At 38.4% G+C, this 14667-nt stretch overlaps 1 protein-coding gene across 2 annotated transcripts in view; it reads left to right on the top strand.

Annotated features, from left to right (window-relative positions):
- EPB41L3 (erythrocyte membrane protein band 4.1 like 3) overlaps positions 1–14667 on the top strand; it is a 138768-nt gene that overhangs the window by 52247 nt on the left and 71854 nt on the right. For both annotated transcript variants that reach the window (XM_063076787.1, XM_063076786.1), the window contains exons 2-3: positions 6357–6571; positions 10593–10790. In XM_063076787.1, the coding sequence (XP_062932857.1) occupies positions 6368–6571; positions 10593–10790 (402 nt within the window). In that variant the 5' untranslated portion in view covers positions 6357–6367. The remainder of the gene's footprint in view (positions 1–6356; positions 6572–10592; positions 10791–14667) is intronic.

Below are 14667 nucleotides of genomic sequence, written 5' to 3'. Positions count from 1 at the left end.
GATCTTATCAGAATAGTTAGCATATCTGTCACCTAAACATTTATCATTTCTTTGTGGTTATAACATTCAAGTTCCTCTTTTCTGGCTATCTTGAAATATATGATACAATATTACTAGCTGTTGTCACCCTAGGGCACCAAAACTTATTCTTCCTATCTAACTGTACCTTTGTAACTTTGTACCTGTCTACCAACCTTTCCCAGGCCCCCTCCGCCCCCTCCCTTTCCCTGCCTCTAGTTACCACTGTTTTACTTTCTATTTCTTTTTTTTTTTTACCTCTTTTTAATTTATTTTTCTTAATTGACCAATGATAATTGTATATATTTATGGAGTACAAAATGATATTTGGGTACATTCATACTGTGTGCAATGATCGTATTAGGGTGCTTAGTATATCCATCACCTCAAACAAACATTTGTCACTTCCTTGTGTTAGGAACATCCAACATCATCTTGACTAGCTTTTCAAAGACACACAGTACTTTGTTGTGAACTGAGTGCAGGTGTCCCTTCAACTTGTTGGTCTCCATTCCTTTGTATACATATCCAGTAGTGGGATTGCTGGATCAGATGGTATTTCTATGTGTAGTTGTTTGAGAAATCTCCATACTGTTTTCCATGATGGCTGCAATAATTTACAGTCCCACCAACAATGTATAAATGTTCCCCTTTCTCTGCATCCTCGCCAGCATTTGTTATTTTCTGTCTTTTTGATGATAGCCATCCTAACTGGGGTGAGATGATATCTCATTCTGGTTTTGATTTGCATTTCTCTGATAACTTGTGATGTTGAGCGTTTTTTCACTGGCCATTTGTATGTATTCTTTTGAAAAATGTCTATTCATTTTCTAATCAGATTATTTTTTAAAAATTGAATTGTTAGAGTTCTTTGTATAATCTGCATGTTAATCCCTTGTGGGATACATAGTTTGCAAATATTTTCCCTCATTCTGCAGGTTGTCTTTTTGCTCTGTTGATTGTTTCCTTTGCTGTACAGAAGCTTTTTAGTTTGATATGATCCTATTTGTTAATTTTTGCCTTTGTTCCCTGTGCTACCAAAGTATTCATAAAGTCTTTGCCCCAGACCTGTGTCCTGAAGTGTTTGCCCTTTGTTTTCTTCTAAAAGTTTAGTTTTTTAGTTTCGGGTCTTACATTTTAGTCTTTAATCCATGTTGAGTTGATTTTGGTATATGGTGAGAGTTAGGGGTCTAGTTTTATTCTTCTGCATATGGATGTTCAGTTTGTAGGTACAATATGAGCTTATGCCCTTTCAGAAATGTGGAATGAGATATTGATTCTAGTGAGATTTCAGAATTAAAAAATCTTATATTTTTAAGTTTTACTACTTTACTCTCTCAGTAGCCATGAAAGTTTTATTTTATTAAAATTAGTCAAAAAACAGCAATGATTTTCATTCATTAGTGCTGGAAAAATAATACACCTAGGAAATATTTTAAGGTTTGAGGTTCTATGATTTACATGATGTATGACAGGTAAGATATTATATGGTATATTCATAGGTAAAAAATAATGACAGGTTATTTTATTATTTAAATAGTTGATAAGTGGATGTTCAGTTCTATCCATTTTGTGTTTTTATTCAGCCTGTCTACAGCTGGCTCTCTGCGTTGGAGATGAATTTTGGAATTAAAGACAAAAGCAGATACAAAATGGTTTCGTGACTGGAATTATGACATTGAATTCAAAATTCCCTTACTAATTTTTCCCTTCTGTTTCATGTATAGTGAGTTCAGGGACTAATGGCATGTGTTTGGAGAGATTCCTATTTTGACAATTTTTTAACTAAAAGTTTAAGTGCATTGATATGAGAGGTGCATACAACTGTGTTTGTGTTAAAACTCCTGTGTTTAATAAGTAGTAAGGAAGTTGAAAGAAGACCATGAACGAGGCAACAGACTTGTTGGCTTAGATAGAAAGATCTGCAAGTTTCTGCCTTCACTGCCTGCCTGCCCGCCCCCACGCCCATGCCCGCCTTACTTCATTCATCAGAGAGGATACCTTAGTCTTAATGTCTGAGCCCTTCATCTTAGAGAAGAGGAAGCAGGGGACTAAAACAATTATTTACCCAGCATCATATATGGCAACTTACTTGCTGCTGATTATTTCCATGTATTATACCTATAAAGATTATACCTGGATTTTAAAGAGAAATGAATGGAAACATTTATATGCTGAAATAAGATTCTAGTTTTTCATTTCTATAACAGTTTTAACATCTGATTATTAAGTTATAACTGTGATTTGCTGAGCCACTCATAATAATAGCAACAGAGAATCTTAAGTATGATGTTCATAAAAAATAGTAAGAAGATATTGATGATATCCAAAATTTTAATAAGAAAATGATTCATATGCAAGAACTGTCTAGCCATAGGAAAAATTGAGCATCTTTTTTAAAAATGCTTTTTCTGGTAGTCATTTATGTTTTACTTTTTTATATTCATGATTTAGTAACTAGTTATTTTTTATAGAGTTTCTGTAAATCACCTGAATCTGTTCTTTTGTGTCTATAAGAAGCCTTTTCTTCTACTGGTAAAAAGCATTAGACTGTGAACAGACTAATAGTGTTCCTTTTACCTTGTAGGGTCTTAAGTTCTAAAACATATAACTGAGTTCTCTTTTCTCAGCTATTAAACATGGAAATATGTACTACTTACCCACTTGAGAAATTTTACAAAGGTTAAAGACTATAAGGAAGAGTTATTATACTGTTAAATATATATATGGTCATAAATGAGGTTGATTTTGCTATTTAGTTATTAATCAGATAATTATTGAAATAGTATGTTCTAGGTACTTTGTTGGTACTGGGGTCTATTGGGTATAAAAAGACATGGTTTCCACCCTTGAAAACATGGGAAGGAGGTTAGGGGAGTGGAGGATAATTATAAAATTTGATAATCGTAGGAAGGAAACAGTAAGGCACAGCTCGAGTAACTGTGTAATCAGGGAAAGCCACTCTCAGCCATACTTGAGAAGTTGGCCACTGATGAGCAGAGAGAAGAATGTCCTCAGCTTGTCTCAAAAATTGTGAGGCAGAAAAGTTTGAGTGGTTTAGAAACTAAAAGGAGACAATTGTAGCTGGATCATAGTGGGACAGAGGGACAGGCAGTGGCTACTGGATAGGATGTCACGACCTAGGCATAGCCTTGTAGGCCTTGGTAATTAAGAGTAGACTTTTCTTAAAGTGCATTGGGAAGCTATTAAAAGGTTTTCAGCAGAGAGTGATATGACTGGACTTATGTTTTATGAAGATTAGACAGAATAGACAGAGGTGAGCAGGAATGGAGGCAGGAAAGACCCAGTTGGAGGTTAGAGAAAGAGTTCAAGAAAGAAATGATGGTGGCTCGTGTAATGGCAAGGGGCCAATTCAAGATACATTTTGGAAATAGAACCAGGAAAACTTTCTGTTGCATATTAGATAAGGAAGGTAAGGGGGGAAAAGTGTCAGGGGTGACTTCTGGAATTCAGGCTTGAAGGAATGGCATTGCCATTTATTGAAGAAGATGAGGAAGGGGAGGAACAGGTTTGAGGAGAAAAATCAACCCGGGAGGCATAGTGTGGAATGTCAAGTGGATAGTTGGATACTAGCTCTAAAGCTCAGAACAGAGTTTTGAACTAGAGACATGAACGTGGGAGCCATTGGCTAATAGGAAGTATTTAAAGCCCTGGGAAAGGATTGTCAAAGCTGGGGAGGAAATGTAAAGAGAGAAGAGAGCCCAAAATTGAGTTTTCTGGGATATGACCACATTTAGAGGTTGGAGAGAGGAGTCACCTGTAAAATAGAATAAGGAAGAGACAGAGAGATAGGAGGAAAGCAGGAGGGAGTGGTGTGTTCTGAATGCTAAGAGAGGGAAGTGGGTTGACAAGGAAGTTCTCATCCCCTGGTTTGGGGCTGCCAAGAGGTCAGAGGAGAGGAGAACAGGCAAGAGTGGATAGTCTATCGCACTGGCCACGAGATCCACCCCAATGGAGCTCTGGGGTTGGAAGCCAGACTGCGGTGGTTGCAGAGAAAATAGGAAGCAAAGAAATAGAAGACAATAAAGGTCAACAACATTTACTGTTCTTGAGAAGCTGTCTTGAGTGGAAAGCAGAGAAACATGATAGCAGCTGATGCAGGATGTGAGTGAAATCAAGGGAAAGCTACTTTATTTTTGTGAGAGGGGAACCACTGGAGTGTGATCTATTTTTTGGTAGAATTTTAGTCTATAGAATGTGTATTGCATTGGGTGTGGGCTAGTATACTAAGATTCAGACAAGACAGAAGTTGACTTCTGCCTCATGTAACAGTCCAGATCAGGTGGTCTTCATTCCATGAGGTCATCCAGGGACCCAGGCTGGAGGGGGCAGCTCTGACATCCTCCTGAATGTGAGACATCCATGACTAAGTTCGAAGACAACCATGTCTGTTGTTATTTTCTGGCCAATGGGAAAGGAAAATCTAGGGCAAATGGCTTTGTCTTTATGAAGATAACTTAAACATTGAAGACCTTTTTCCTGTTGCCTCATTGGCCCAGACTTAATCACATGGGCACAACCTGTCGTAGACTCTAGTTGGGTGAAGGAGTACCTGCTGAAGCTGGAAGCTGAGTTACTAAAGGAAGACGGGATCTGGGGAGAGTCTATTTCTACCACAGACTATGAGCTCCTTGGGGTGGGGAGGGTGGTTACAACGTATTAATCTGTTTCTAAACCATAAGCAGTGCTTGGCTTATATTTGGTGCTCAGTGTTTGGTGAGTTGAATTGGCTATTAGAACTAATTCCCTTCCTTCCAAAAGGTAGAATTTAACTGTAGGCTCTGACTTCCACAGTGCACTGCCTGCCTTCCTCCTCTGCTGTTTTCTGTATACTCATACCATTTTCCAGGATAAACATACAAAAGAAAATTTAATATTTACTTTCAAGATTTGCTTGAAAATCTAAAATGTATTATAAGAGGAAAAAAGAGAATTTGTTCATTTTATTTAGATCACTATCTTTCTCTGTATATGGACTTGATATTTACATATGCTTTGGCCAGCTGAGCACATGCCAAGTTGACATGTCTTTTATTCAACACAGAGAATATCTGATGATTGTGAAAAGTAACCCTAAATAGAAAGCACACTTATAGCACTTAGTTTACAACATAGTTTAGTATTTGTAATGTTCCCTTCATCTTTAAATTATTAAGCATATTCCAATGTGTATTGTGAAGATAAGAACTAGATGTTGGTTTTACTATAGAGTTACTAGTTTTATTTTGCATAATTGTATAGTATACTAATGGGTATATCATTTGCTTAAAGTATTACTAGCCCTTTGCTCATGATGTTTTTACCATAAGATTAGAATTAGGAATAAATATTATATGACAATCTGAGATATTTGTTTCTGAGATACTTACCCCACATACCTAAGATAAGAAATTACTTAAGATGACACGATCTCTACTTGGCATGGCAGCTCTTGCTGCTTAGAGCGAAACTACTTTAAAACACAGCAGCATATCTATTAGTAGGGGGGAAAGTAACAGCAGGAAATAAGTTCTGTAGATATGATCATGTTTGGTTTCCTCATTTGGCACATCTGGATACCAAGGCACCAAATACTTAAGTATCCTGACTAGCAAACCATTAGAAGGAGGTGGTTATATTTTAGAAGGTCTTTTTCTTAGGATGCATCCGCAGGTTATTATGCTTTAAGATATATTGCTTGAGTTCCTTAGGTGACGAGAGTTAACTTGGGAGGAAGGGAGAGGCGATGCTGCCCAGGCCCTCCCAGTTGTGGCCAGTGCTTGTCCAGTACAGGACAGATATCATGCCCCTGAAGAAGCCTCTGTTCTAGTGTGGTCGCTCATTTAGAGGGCAATAACAGAACTAGGAGAAATCACATGGCAAAAGCATTTGTTCCTGGAAGAATCCATAGATTCAGGGGTCAAGAGGGCCCCTGTGTAGAGAAAGGAAGAGGGAGAGAAATAAGAACGAATGTCTGCTTCGTTATTAGATCATCCTTCCCAGGGATTAAAATATATGCTCAGCTGATGCAGCAAATGTATTTTTCTGAAATTAAATGTAATGTAATTATTATGACATTCCTTTAACGTCATTTTACGATGATCAGTGACAGAGATCTAATAGGAATGAAACCTGTGATCATTACAAATCAACTTTTACTCCTGGCTCAGTGTTGATTTTGAACTCCTGCTGGGCACCCGTCTTCGTTGCATGTTTGACAAGTCGTTTGTTAGGTGTGTGGAATAGAAGTGTTTCACAGGTGGAATCTCTCCCTCGCTCCTGTGGTTCCCTAGCCTCTCACGCTTAGCATCCGAGCTTTCTTGCCTTTTTTCTTGCAGAACAATCAACCATGACGACCGAATCTGGATCAGACTCGGAATCCAAGCCGGAGCAGGAGGCCGAGCCCCAGGAGGCGGCGGGTCCGCAGGGGCGAGCGGGGCCGCAGCCGGGGCCGCAGCCGGGGCCGGAGCCGGAGCCGCCCGGTGCCGAGGAGCAGCGCCAGGCCCTGGAGCAGTTCGAGGCCGCGGCGCACAGCACCCCGGTGCGGAGGGAGGTGAGCCCCGCACGCGCTGGCCCGTGAACGTTTGCGGAGCTTTTCCAGGGTCTGCGTGAACTGCGGTCTCCCAGGACTAGAGGCAACCAGGAGGGGTCATCTGCTTTGCCCTTGTGGCCTTAGGCAGATGACAATGTATGCTATTTTAAGGCTTCCAGTGAATGACATTTTTTTCAACCTTGCTTGGTAACTCTTTCATTTAATTAAAACACTTAAACTCACACTGAAATCCGGACTGGAGATTATGGGTCATATGTGGATTTAGAGGAAGGATAGACAGCAGACTGACAGCTTTAGTTATGCTTTGGTTGTTCTTTATTTCAAGCCTAGGGGTTAGGGCTATTTTGATTTTCTCAAGCATCACTCTGACCCTAATATTTTCATCAACATTTAGTGGATTTTCAGGCAGGTCTCTTTTGCTCTCCTATGTGCATCTGTGTTGTCAACTCTATTCCCTGTAGGTGTTTGAATTGTCATGAGTGATGTATTTCTTTTAAAAGTTTCCATACAAAAAAACCAAGTATGCTTTATCCCTGGGCCTTGAGTGAGTCCATGTTTAAATTTCTTCTGTCGTAAAACTTAAAACTTGGAATTAATGTGTTTTAGAGTACCAGCTTGTATGTGGTAAAGCAATCCAGAATCCCTACAAGGGATTGAGCTTTTATAGGTTGGAAGTGTATGTGTCAAGGTAGAAATTCTCAAAGATATTTAGAGAGGAGACATGAAATCACCATATTAATGAATATCTTTGGAAGTCACAACACTAACATTAGACTGTATGTTTATAACCAGATTATTTGTTTTCCCCTGGCATTTGCAAGTTCTGTTTTTAAACAATATTAATAATAACATTTATTTTTACTCTATAAATAGATACTGTGCTGATCTCAGAGGCTTTGTGATGGAGAGCTGGGAGATACCATCCCAGCTTGGTAAACAAAATCTAAGGAGCTGCTGTAGTCATGGTTTTTCTCTACCTTTTCTTTTTGTGGAGTAGTGGTGATGGTAGTGTTTGGGTTTTTTGTTTGTTTTAATCTTCAAAATTTAAAATTACTAGACTGTTTTGCTTTTCCACATTTTTTCCCTTTTCACTCGGAAATGAAATAGCATGAAAATAGGAAGTAATTACAGAAAATATGAATATCTATACTGAGACATGATTACATATGCATACACACCCTTTCTTTATCTTCTGCAGTCAGGTATCTGAATGAAATAAGAGAAGTGATACTAAGCCATTAGAAGGAGAGGTGACTGGCTGCAAAGGGCAGAGACCGACATTAGTCCATTAGTCCTGTCTCTCCCCGTAGTTATTTTACCATCCTCAGAGAAATCATCCCAGCCCTGAGGCTTTAGCTTCTTCATCTACAAAATGAAGCATTCAGAAAAGATAATTTCTAAGGTACTTCCACAAAATTATTTGATTCATATTAGAAGGCCATTATGTTGGAAGTAAGATGAAGTATGTTTTATAAAGTGATGATGAAAGCATGGGTTTGGCCGCACTTGAATTCCAGTTTACTAATTTTGTGACCTTGAGAAAGTTTCTTAGGCTCTCTGTGTGTCTCCTCATCTGCAGATGAGGGTTGTGATACCTGTGTCACAGAGCTGCTGTGAGGATTAAGTGAGATTGAGGATTTGCTAAAATGATTGATACTGATATTTTTAAATTATAATGCATTCTGTGACTACGATTGACATTTCATTTGAGGTACTTGGTCAGCTCTTCTAGAACCTAGAACAATTAAAGTTGTTTTAGAAATGTGCATAGGAACCTCAGTGACGAGCTCTTGTTTGCAGTGTTCCCAGGAACAAGGCCCATCCCTTGATAGTGGTTTAAGATGCCCCTGGAGTTTACCTGTTTAAGTAACCCACAAAGTTTATTTTCATACAGATATTTTTATTTTAGTAGAGGAAAAATAAAATTTCATCTTTCCTAATACATAGAAAAGGTTGATTCCAGATAAAATTTAAATTTAACAAATGTTAAAATTTAATTTTAACAAATCTATTGACCTTGCCTATGATGAGATGAAAGTGTAGATTAAATGTGCAAAAGTGTTGTGTAAATTATAAAGCACTTGACAAATATGTTTTTTGGTTGTTGATAGACACTTCCAAGATTACCAAACTTCTCCTTAAACTACCCGTATTAGTCTGTTATTGTGTTGTTATAACAGAATACCTGAGACTGGGTAATTTATAAAAAAAAAAAAACAAAAAGGTTTATTTGGCACATGATTCTGGGACAGCTGCATCTGGATGGGCCTCATGGTGGGATGCAGCAGACAGCCAGCAGGTATAGGGAGAAAGACCACATTGTGAGAGTAAACAAGAGAGGGAGGGTGGGGAGGTGCCAGCCTCCTTTAGACAACCAGCTTTTGACGGAACTAGTAGAGCTAAAACTCAGTCACTATCTACCCCAAACCCCCAGGGAGGGCATTAGTCTGTTCATGAGGGACCCCCCACCCCTCACAATCCCCCCCAAACAGCTACCAACACTGTGACCTTGGGGATTAGATTTCAACATGAGCTTTAGGGGGACAAAAGTTGGGGGGACAAACACATCCAAACTATATCCCTACCCAAGGCCAAAATTAATGACAGTTTTATGATTTTCTTACACTTATTATTTTAATGCTTTGATATGGAAAGACCAACAGTTAAAAAAGTAGGTCTGAGTTGCCAGAGCAGTTTTTCTTTAGTTTATTTACTTGTTTTAGCTGAAGCTTGCCTTCTCAACTATTTTGGCCTTTGAAATGTTGTTTGGTTTTTTCTTGATTTCCTTTTGTAAGCCCAGCAGATTGGTCTCTTTCTATTCTTAAGAACGTCTCAAGACTTTGCTTTGAATCCTAGGCAAAGTAGTGAAAGAAAGGACTATATTAGCAATCTTCTGATGGAAAACAAGATAGAAAATGCCAAAAAAGCAGACATCTAAATTAAAATACAGATTAAATACACTAAAAATAACTTTGTGATTATAGTAGAGTGATGTAAAATTGTAAAGTCTAATAGGAAAGAAACACTGAAATGATTAAACCTATGCTCAAGCCTTTATTCTTTTAGTACCATGCTGACAGTATGTTCATGAGGGAGGAAATTTTATGCTATTTCAAGGAGCCTAAACTGATTTGGTACCTAAGCTTTCTTTGGACTGTGTATACTTGCAGACTAGTGGAAATGGTAGTCTGGCCTAGAGGTTGAATTTGTATTACTACCACTGATGGTCATTTATTAGACAGAGGAGGGGTGTGGAAAGAGCACACAGAGATTTCCACGGGGATTGGTTCAGGGGAGAATTTTATTGTTATATAGGATGTCTTCTGCAGTTTTGAGTGTAGCCTGGACTAGTCTGTTGTGATTTGAAAGCAGATTAAAGCTTTTGGACAGATTTGATTTCTTCTTATACTGACTCATTACAATGAAAGGAAACAGACATAGGGGATTACTTTGTGATGAATTTCAGTGCTTCTGACTTCGTTGAATTGATTTAGAGCTAAATCAAATATTTTAACAGTTTAACATTCCTCAAAAGATTGACATTTGAAACCCTCTAGACCGTAGGGTTTATAAGATACCTTTTATATATTTGGATGGGGCAGTTGTAATAAGTCATGGAATATAGTGAATTAAGAAAATAGAGTACATAAGATAAAATCTAGGTGGTTTATTTTAGAGGCTTGTATTATCCAGTGCCTTTTTAAAAAGTCAGGAGTCCATTTCTTTTTCTTTGCTTAGTGAAATCTTGATGATGGTATTTCCCAACTCAGTGCTTCTAAATTACATCCTGGAGTCAAACTGAAATAAGACCCTATTGGTACATTTAATTGGCAAAAGTTATTTAGGTGAAACTTAGCATTATAAATATAGGTATGTGTATAATCATTCCTAATTCCAGCATCTCTCATCCTCTAGGAAATAGCAAAGCAGCCCGTTTCCAAAGTGGTGTGCTATTGCCTGAGTAATGCAATATTTACTTCCTGTCTTGCAGTGAAAACTGGTCATTGTTTTGTCTTCACAGGTCACTGACAAGGAACGGGATCTTGCTGCCAGAGCTGCAAAACAGCTCGAGTATCAGCAATTAGAAGACGATAAGCTTTCTCAGAAATCATCTAGCAGTAAACTGTCTCGCTCTCCATTAAAGATTGTCAAAAAGCCTAAAAGCATGCAGTGCAAAGTGATACTTCTGGATGGGTCAGAATATATCTGTGATGTGGAGGTAAGAGTATATTTTAAAACTTTTTTGTCCTAGATATTGTGAGGTGAGGAAGGTTGGTATAAAACATACCAGATGCTTCTTTATTTTCCCAGAACTCTGGAAAATTATTCAGACCCAGTCTCTAAATACAAAATTATTTCCAAAGTCTTTAACTAGGGATCAACTTACTAAAAATATGTACAGTGTCCTACAATGTTATAATCAAAAGTAAAATGTGATCTTACATTAAAAAAGGATGAAATCTGAAGCCTTTAAAAATCAACTTTTCTTTAATATCCTAGCTATGAGCTATTATTTAAATGAATTTTATCCTTTCTATTTGCATAATTCATGGCCAAGTCACTTGTTCTTGGTAGAAACTTAAAAATTCTGTACATAGGGGCAGTGGGATAATTTGAAATGTCCGTGTCCTTTTCTTGCTCAGGGAATGAGTAATTTTTACAGTTCACATCATGGTAGGTGTTGTAGCTTTAGTGTAAAAGTGTTTACTACTCTTTGCTCTTTTTTGAAAAGAAAACTAAGAGGCCTCTCAGAGAAGGGGCAGTTGAATGACTTTTGTCACAGATGTTTAGCAAGGCCAAAGTAGCAGATGAAAATAATACAGCCCATCGGTAGCCATGGAGATGGATGATTGTTGCCTTCTCCGAGCATCGTGGAGAATCCATGCAGGGCAGGAGCTCAAACTGTAGGGGCAGGTCTGTGTGTGCACCAAGAGGAGCACTCGCTCTCTTAGCAAGGTGATTCCATTACAGCTTTAACATGTTCAGTGAAAGAGCTCATGCTTCTTGCCTCCAGCCCCTGCCCTTGTCACAGAGGGAGGGACATCACACATTTCTGCAAGCCAGCCCCTCCCAGCACATGCTTCCATAATTCCCCTTCTTCAGGTGGTGCTGAGACTTTTCTAGGCACCACAGGCAGTGCATGAGTGTGTGGTCACGCATTTCTACTCTTCTTGCCTCAGCACAGCCAGCACCAAGCCCCACCTGGTTTCCTACCTTCCCTGCTCACTCGTCTCTGCTTACTTTGTCTTACAACCCCTGTGTCCTTCCCATTACATTTTGTGTGATGCACCTGTGCACCTAGTGCTTTTTTTGTGACAGAAGATTCAAATCCATTTCATGTTGGATTTGTTTAGGGTGGGGATGAGGGGTGGGTTACTAAATTATTACAGATTACAGGAACATAGAAAATGATATATTTGTAAATAAACTCTTACGTGAACAGTTATTTGGTCTGTCATATACTAATTTATAGAACATTTTAGTCATCCAGTAGCTTTACAAACATAGATGGGCTGCCGCAGGGAGTTCCAAGGATGCTGTAAGGTTTCCACACACAGATACATCCCTTGCATTTTGCTGGCTTTGATTTTGGCTAATTTCTTAGACCAAAGTGTTCAATTATTGATTTAGATAGAAGTCTGGAAATGAGGAGCCCAATAATGTATTTCTAGCTAGGTCTTACTATGAAGAATAAAAGACTTTTGTAAACTTGAGAAAGATTGTATTTTTCCAGTATAGACTCACTTTCTGGAAAAAATTGATCTAAGTCAATAGAAGGTTTTTTCCTTAACTTTGAGGAGAGTCTTTCTGTTGGTTGCATTTATAAAATGGAACAAATAAGGTTACCTGGGAACCTTCTAGTCATGGCTACCAGAGTTTTCTAACGAAGAGTCTTGAAGAAAGTTTGCAGTGTTTCATGTTGGGAGGATCATGCTTCAGGAGTGACCAAGGTTCACAGTGTTGATCATTTTGCCAAATTGAATTTATATCCATGCTTCAGATTCATTATAGATACTCACTGTGGTTTTGAGTACAGAGTTTTTGTTTTGCAATTAACTTTGGATGCGATTCAGTGTTACTTTTAATATCGCTGTGAACATTTTGAGTGGCATAGCAATGTTGGTCAGTTATTTTCCTTCATAATTAAGTATTTTTATAAATTTGACAGATTCTTAAGAGTAACATTTTTCTGGGATATAAAAACCATTGCCAGCAGAATATTTCCAGTTTCACAGCAGATAGTGGTAGTAGGAAATATGTGTTTACTGCTGACACCTTTGTAAAGAAGATGGAGAAGTTTGGACACGTTCAAGTTCTGCGGATTTATTTGAAGATGATTGGCTGAATAAGAAAAAAGGATTCTAAGTCAGTGGTGTGGTTTTCAAGGTGGCAATGAGATGCTATTTGAAAAAGCCTATTTGAAATGCCTGTTATTTTTTATATAAACTATGGAAAGTAAAGCTTGCTGTTAGGGTGCACACGGGGCATAATAGGTAAACAGATCGAAAAGCATTGCCATAGGGAAGATGTCCTTCAGTCTGCACTCTCTTCTGAACTGAGTTTTTATCGAGGACTTGGATGAAGGCATGAAAGCAGAGCTGAACAGTTTTTAAGCAACGCAAAGCTTTAAAAAAGACTAATAACCAAATGTCAGAGTCCAGTTTTATTATGAAGTGGAGAGTGTGGGAGGCTGCAGCAAAGCCGACAAGCTGATATTTAGCAGGAATGGAGGTAAAAATTCACTCTATCAGAAAAGATCAAGTACAAAATAGAAATGTGTTTGGAGGGAGAGGCAGACTTAGTCTGAGTCAAACTCATTTCCAGGTTGAAGTTGATTACAAAGTCAACACGAACCAGCAGTGCGGTGTAACTGTCAAAACCATTCATGGAATCACAGACTGCTTCTGTGGAGGTGTAGTGTTTGGTCTGCAGAAGGCTGGACAGATTCCATCTGCAGGGCTGTGTTTCATGCACATGTGATAAGCGCTCCAAAGCCACCAGACAGGCACGGGCTAATGGACTTGTCATCCTGTAACCCATGTGATTTGGAGGAACTTCCCTAAATTTACTGAGCCTTGGTTTTTCTCAACAAAAATGGATGTGCAAATACTTCCCTCAAAAAGGCATTATTGAGGAGATTCAAGCAAATAATTTATTTAAACACTCTCTGGGATGTAGCATATTCTTAATAAATGGGAGCTGTTTAATAATGATGAGAACCATGAACTCTGACTTGAGCTTATTCAGCGGAGAATTATAGGATGGTGAATGATCTGGAAGCATTCTCATGAGGGAAGATTATAGAAATAGGATGTGTTGAGTGTGGAAAAAATAAGATTTGGAGGGGACAGGATAGCTGTTTTCAGTTACTTGGAAACGTGTCATTGGCAGGTTGTCATAACTTTTTTTATGTACAGAAAGTGATACTAAGGTAGAAGTTACATGAAGTCAGATTTTAAATAAACAGTTAAATGTTTTAAATGATTGCACACACACACCCCTCACACACACACACACACACACACACCCCTCCCCTTGAGATAGCACTGTTCTCTTTACACACATACACTCCCTCCCTCCCTCCCTCCCTCCCTCGCCCCCCTTGAAATAGCACCATTCTCTTTTCCTTTGAAACCATGAGGTAGCATTTCCCCTTACCCAGAAATGCTGCAGTGGGAGAAACCCAGCGACGCACAGAGGCAGTGAGAGCAGTGACTGAGGGTACACGTTCAGTCCCTGCCACTCATGTCTGATGCTAGCCTTCAGATTGGGCTGGCTTTTTCCAACCTCCCTCTAGCAGGTTTAAATCATTGTAGCATGCACTGTTTTTCCATTTGAGAGACTTTTTTCTCAATTTTTTCAGTCTCTTAGTTTTGATTATCTAAAAATCTAAGAAAAGATCTTATTATAATAAATCTTATTATAGGCAACTTGATATATATGCTTGGGAAATGTACAAAATTATTAATATGTGATTTCCTTCTTATTTTTATTTTCTGTTAGAGAATACGAACAACTTCCTTTAGCCAGTTTATCGTTATTGCAGTTTATTTCCCAAAGATAAATTTTATAAGAGAAAATAAACAAAAATACCC

This window comes from Cynocephalus volans, chromosome 13 (genome assembly GCF_027409185.1).
Source record: "Cynocephalus volans isolate mCynVol1 chromosome 13, mCynVol1.pri, whole genome shotgun sequence".
In the NCBI taxonomy this organism is placed as follows: Eukaryota; Metazoa; Chordata; class Mammalia; order Dermoptera; family Cynocephalidae; genus Cynocephalus; species Cynocephalus volans.
This window is presented reverse-complemented; position numbering and strand designations above follow the sequence as displayed.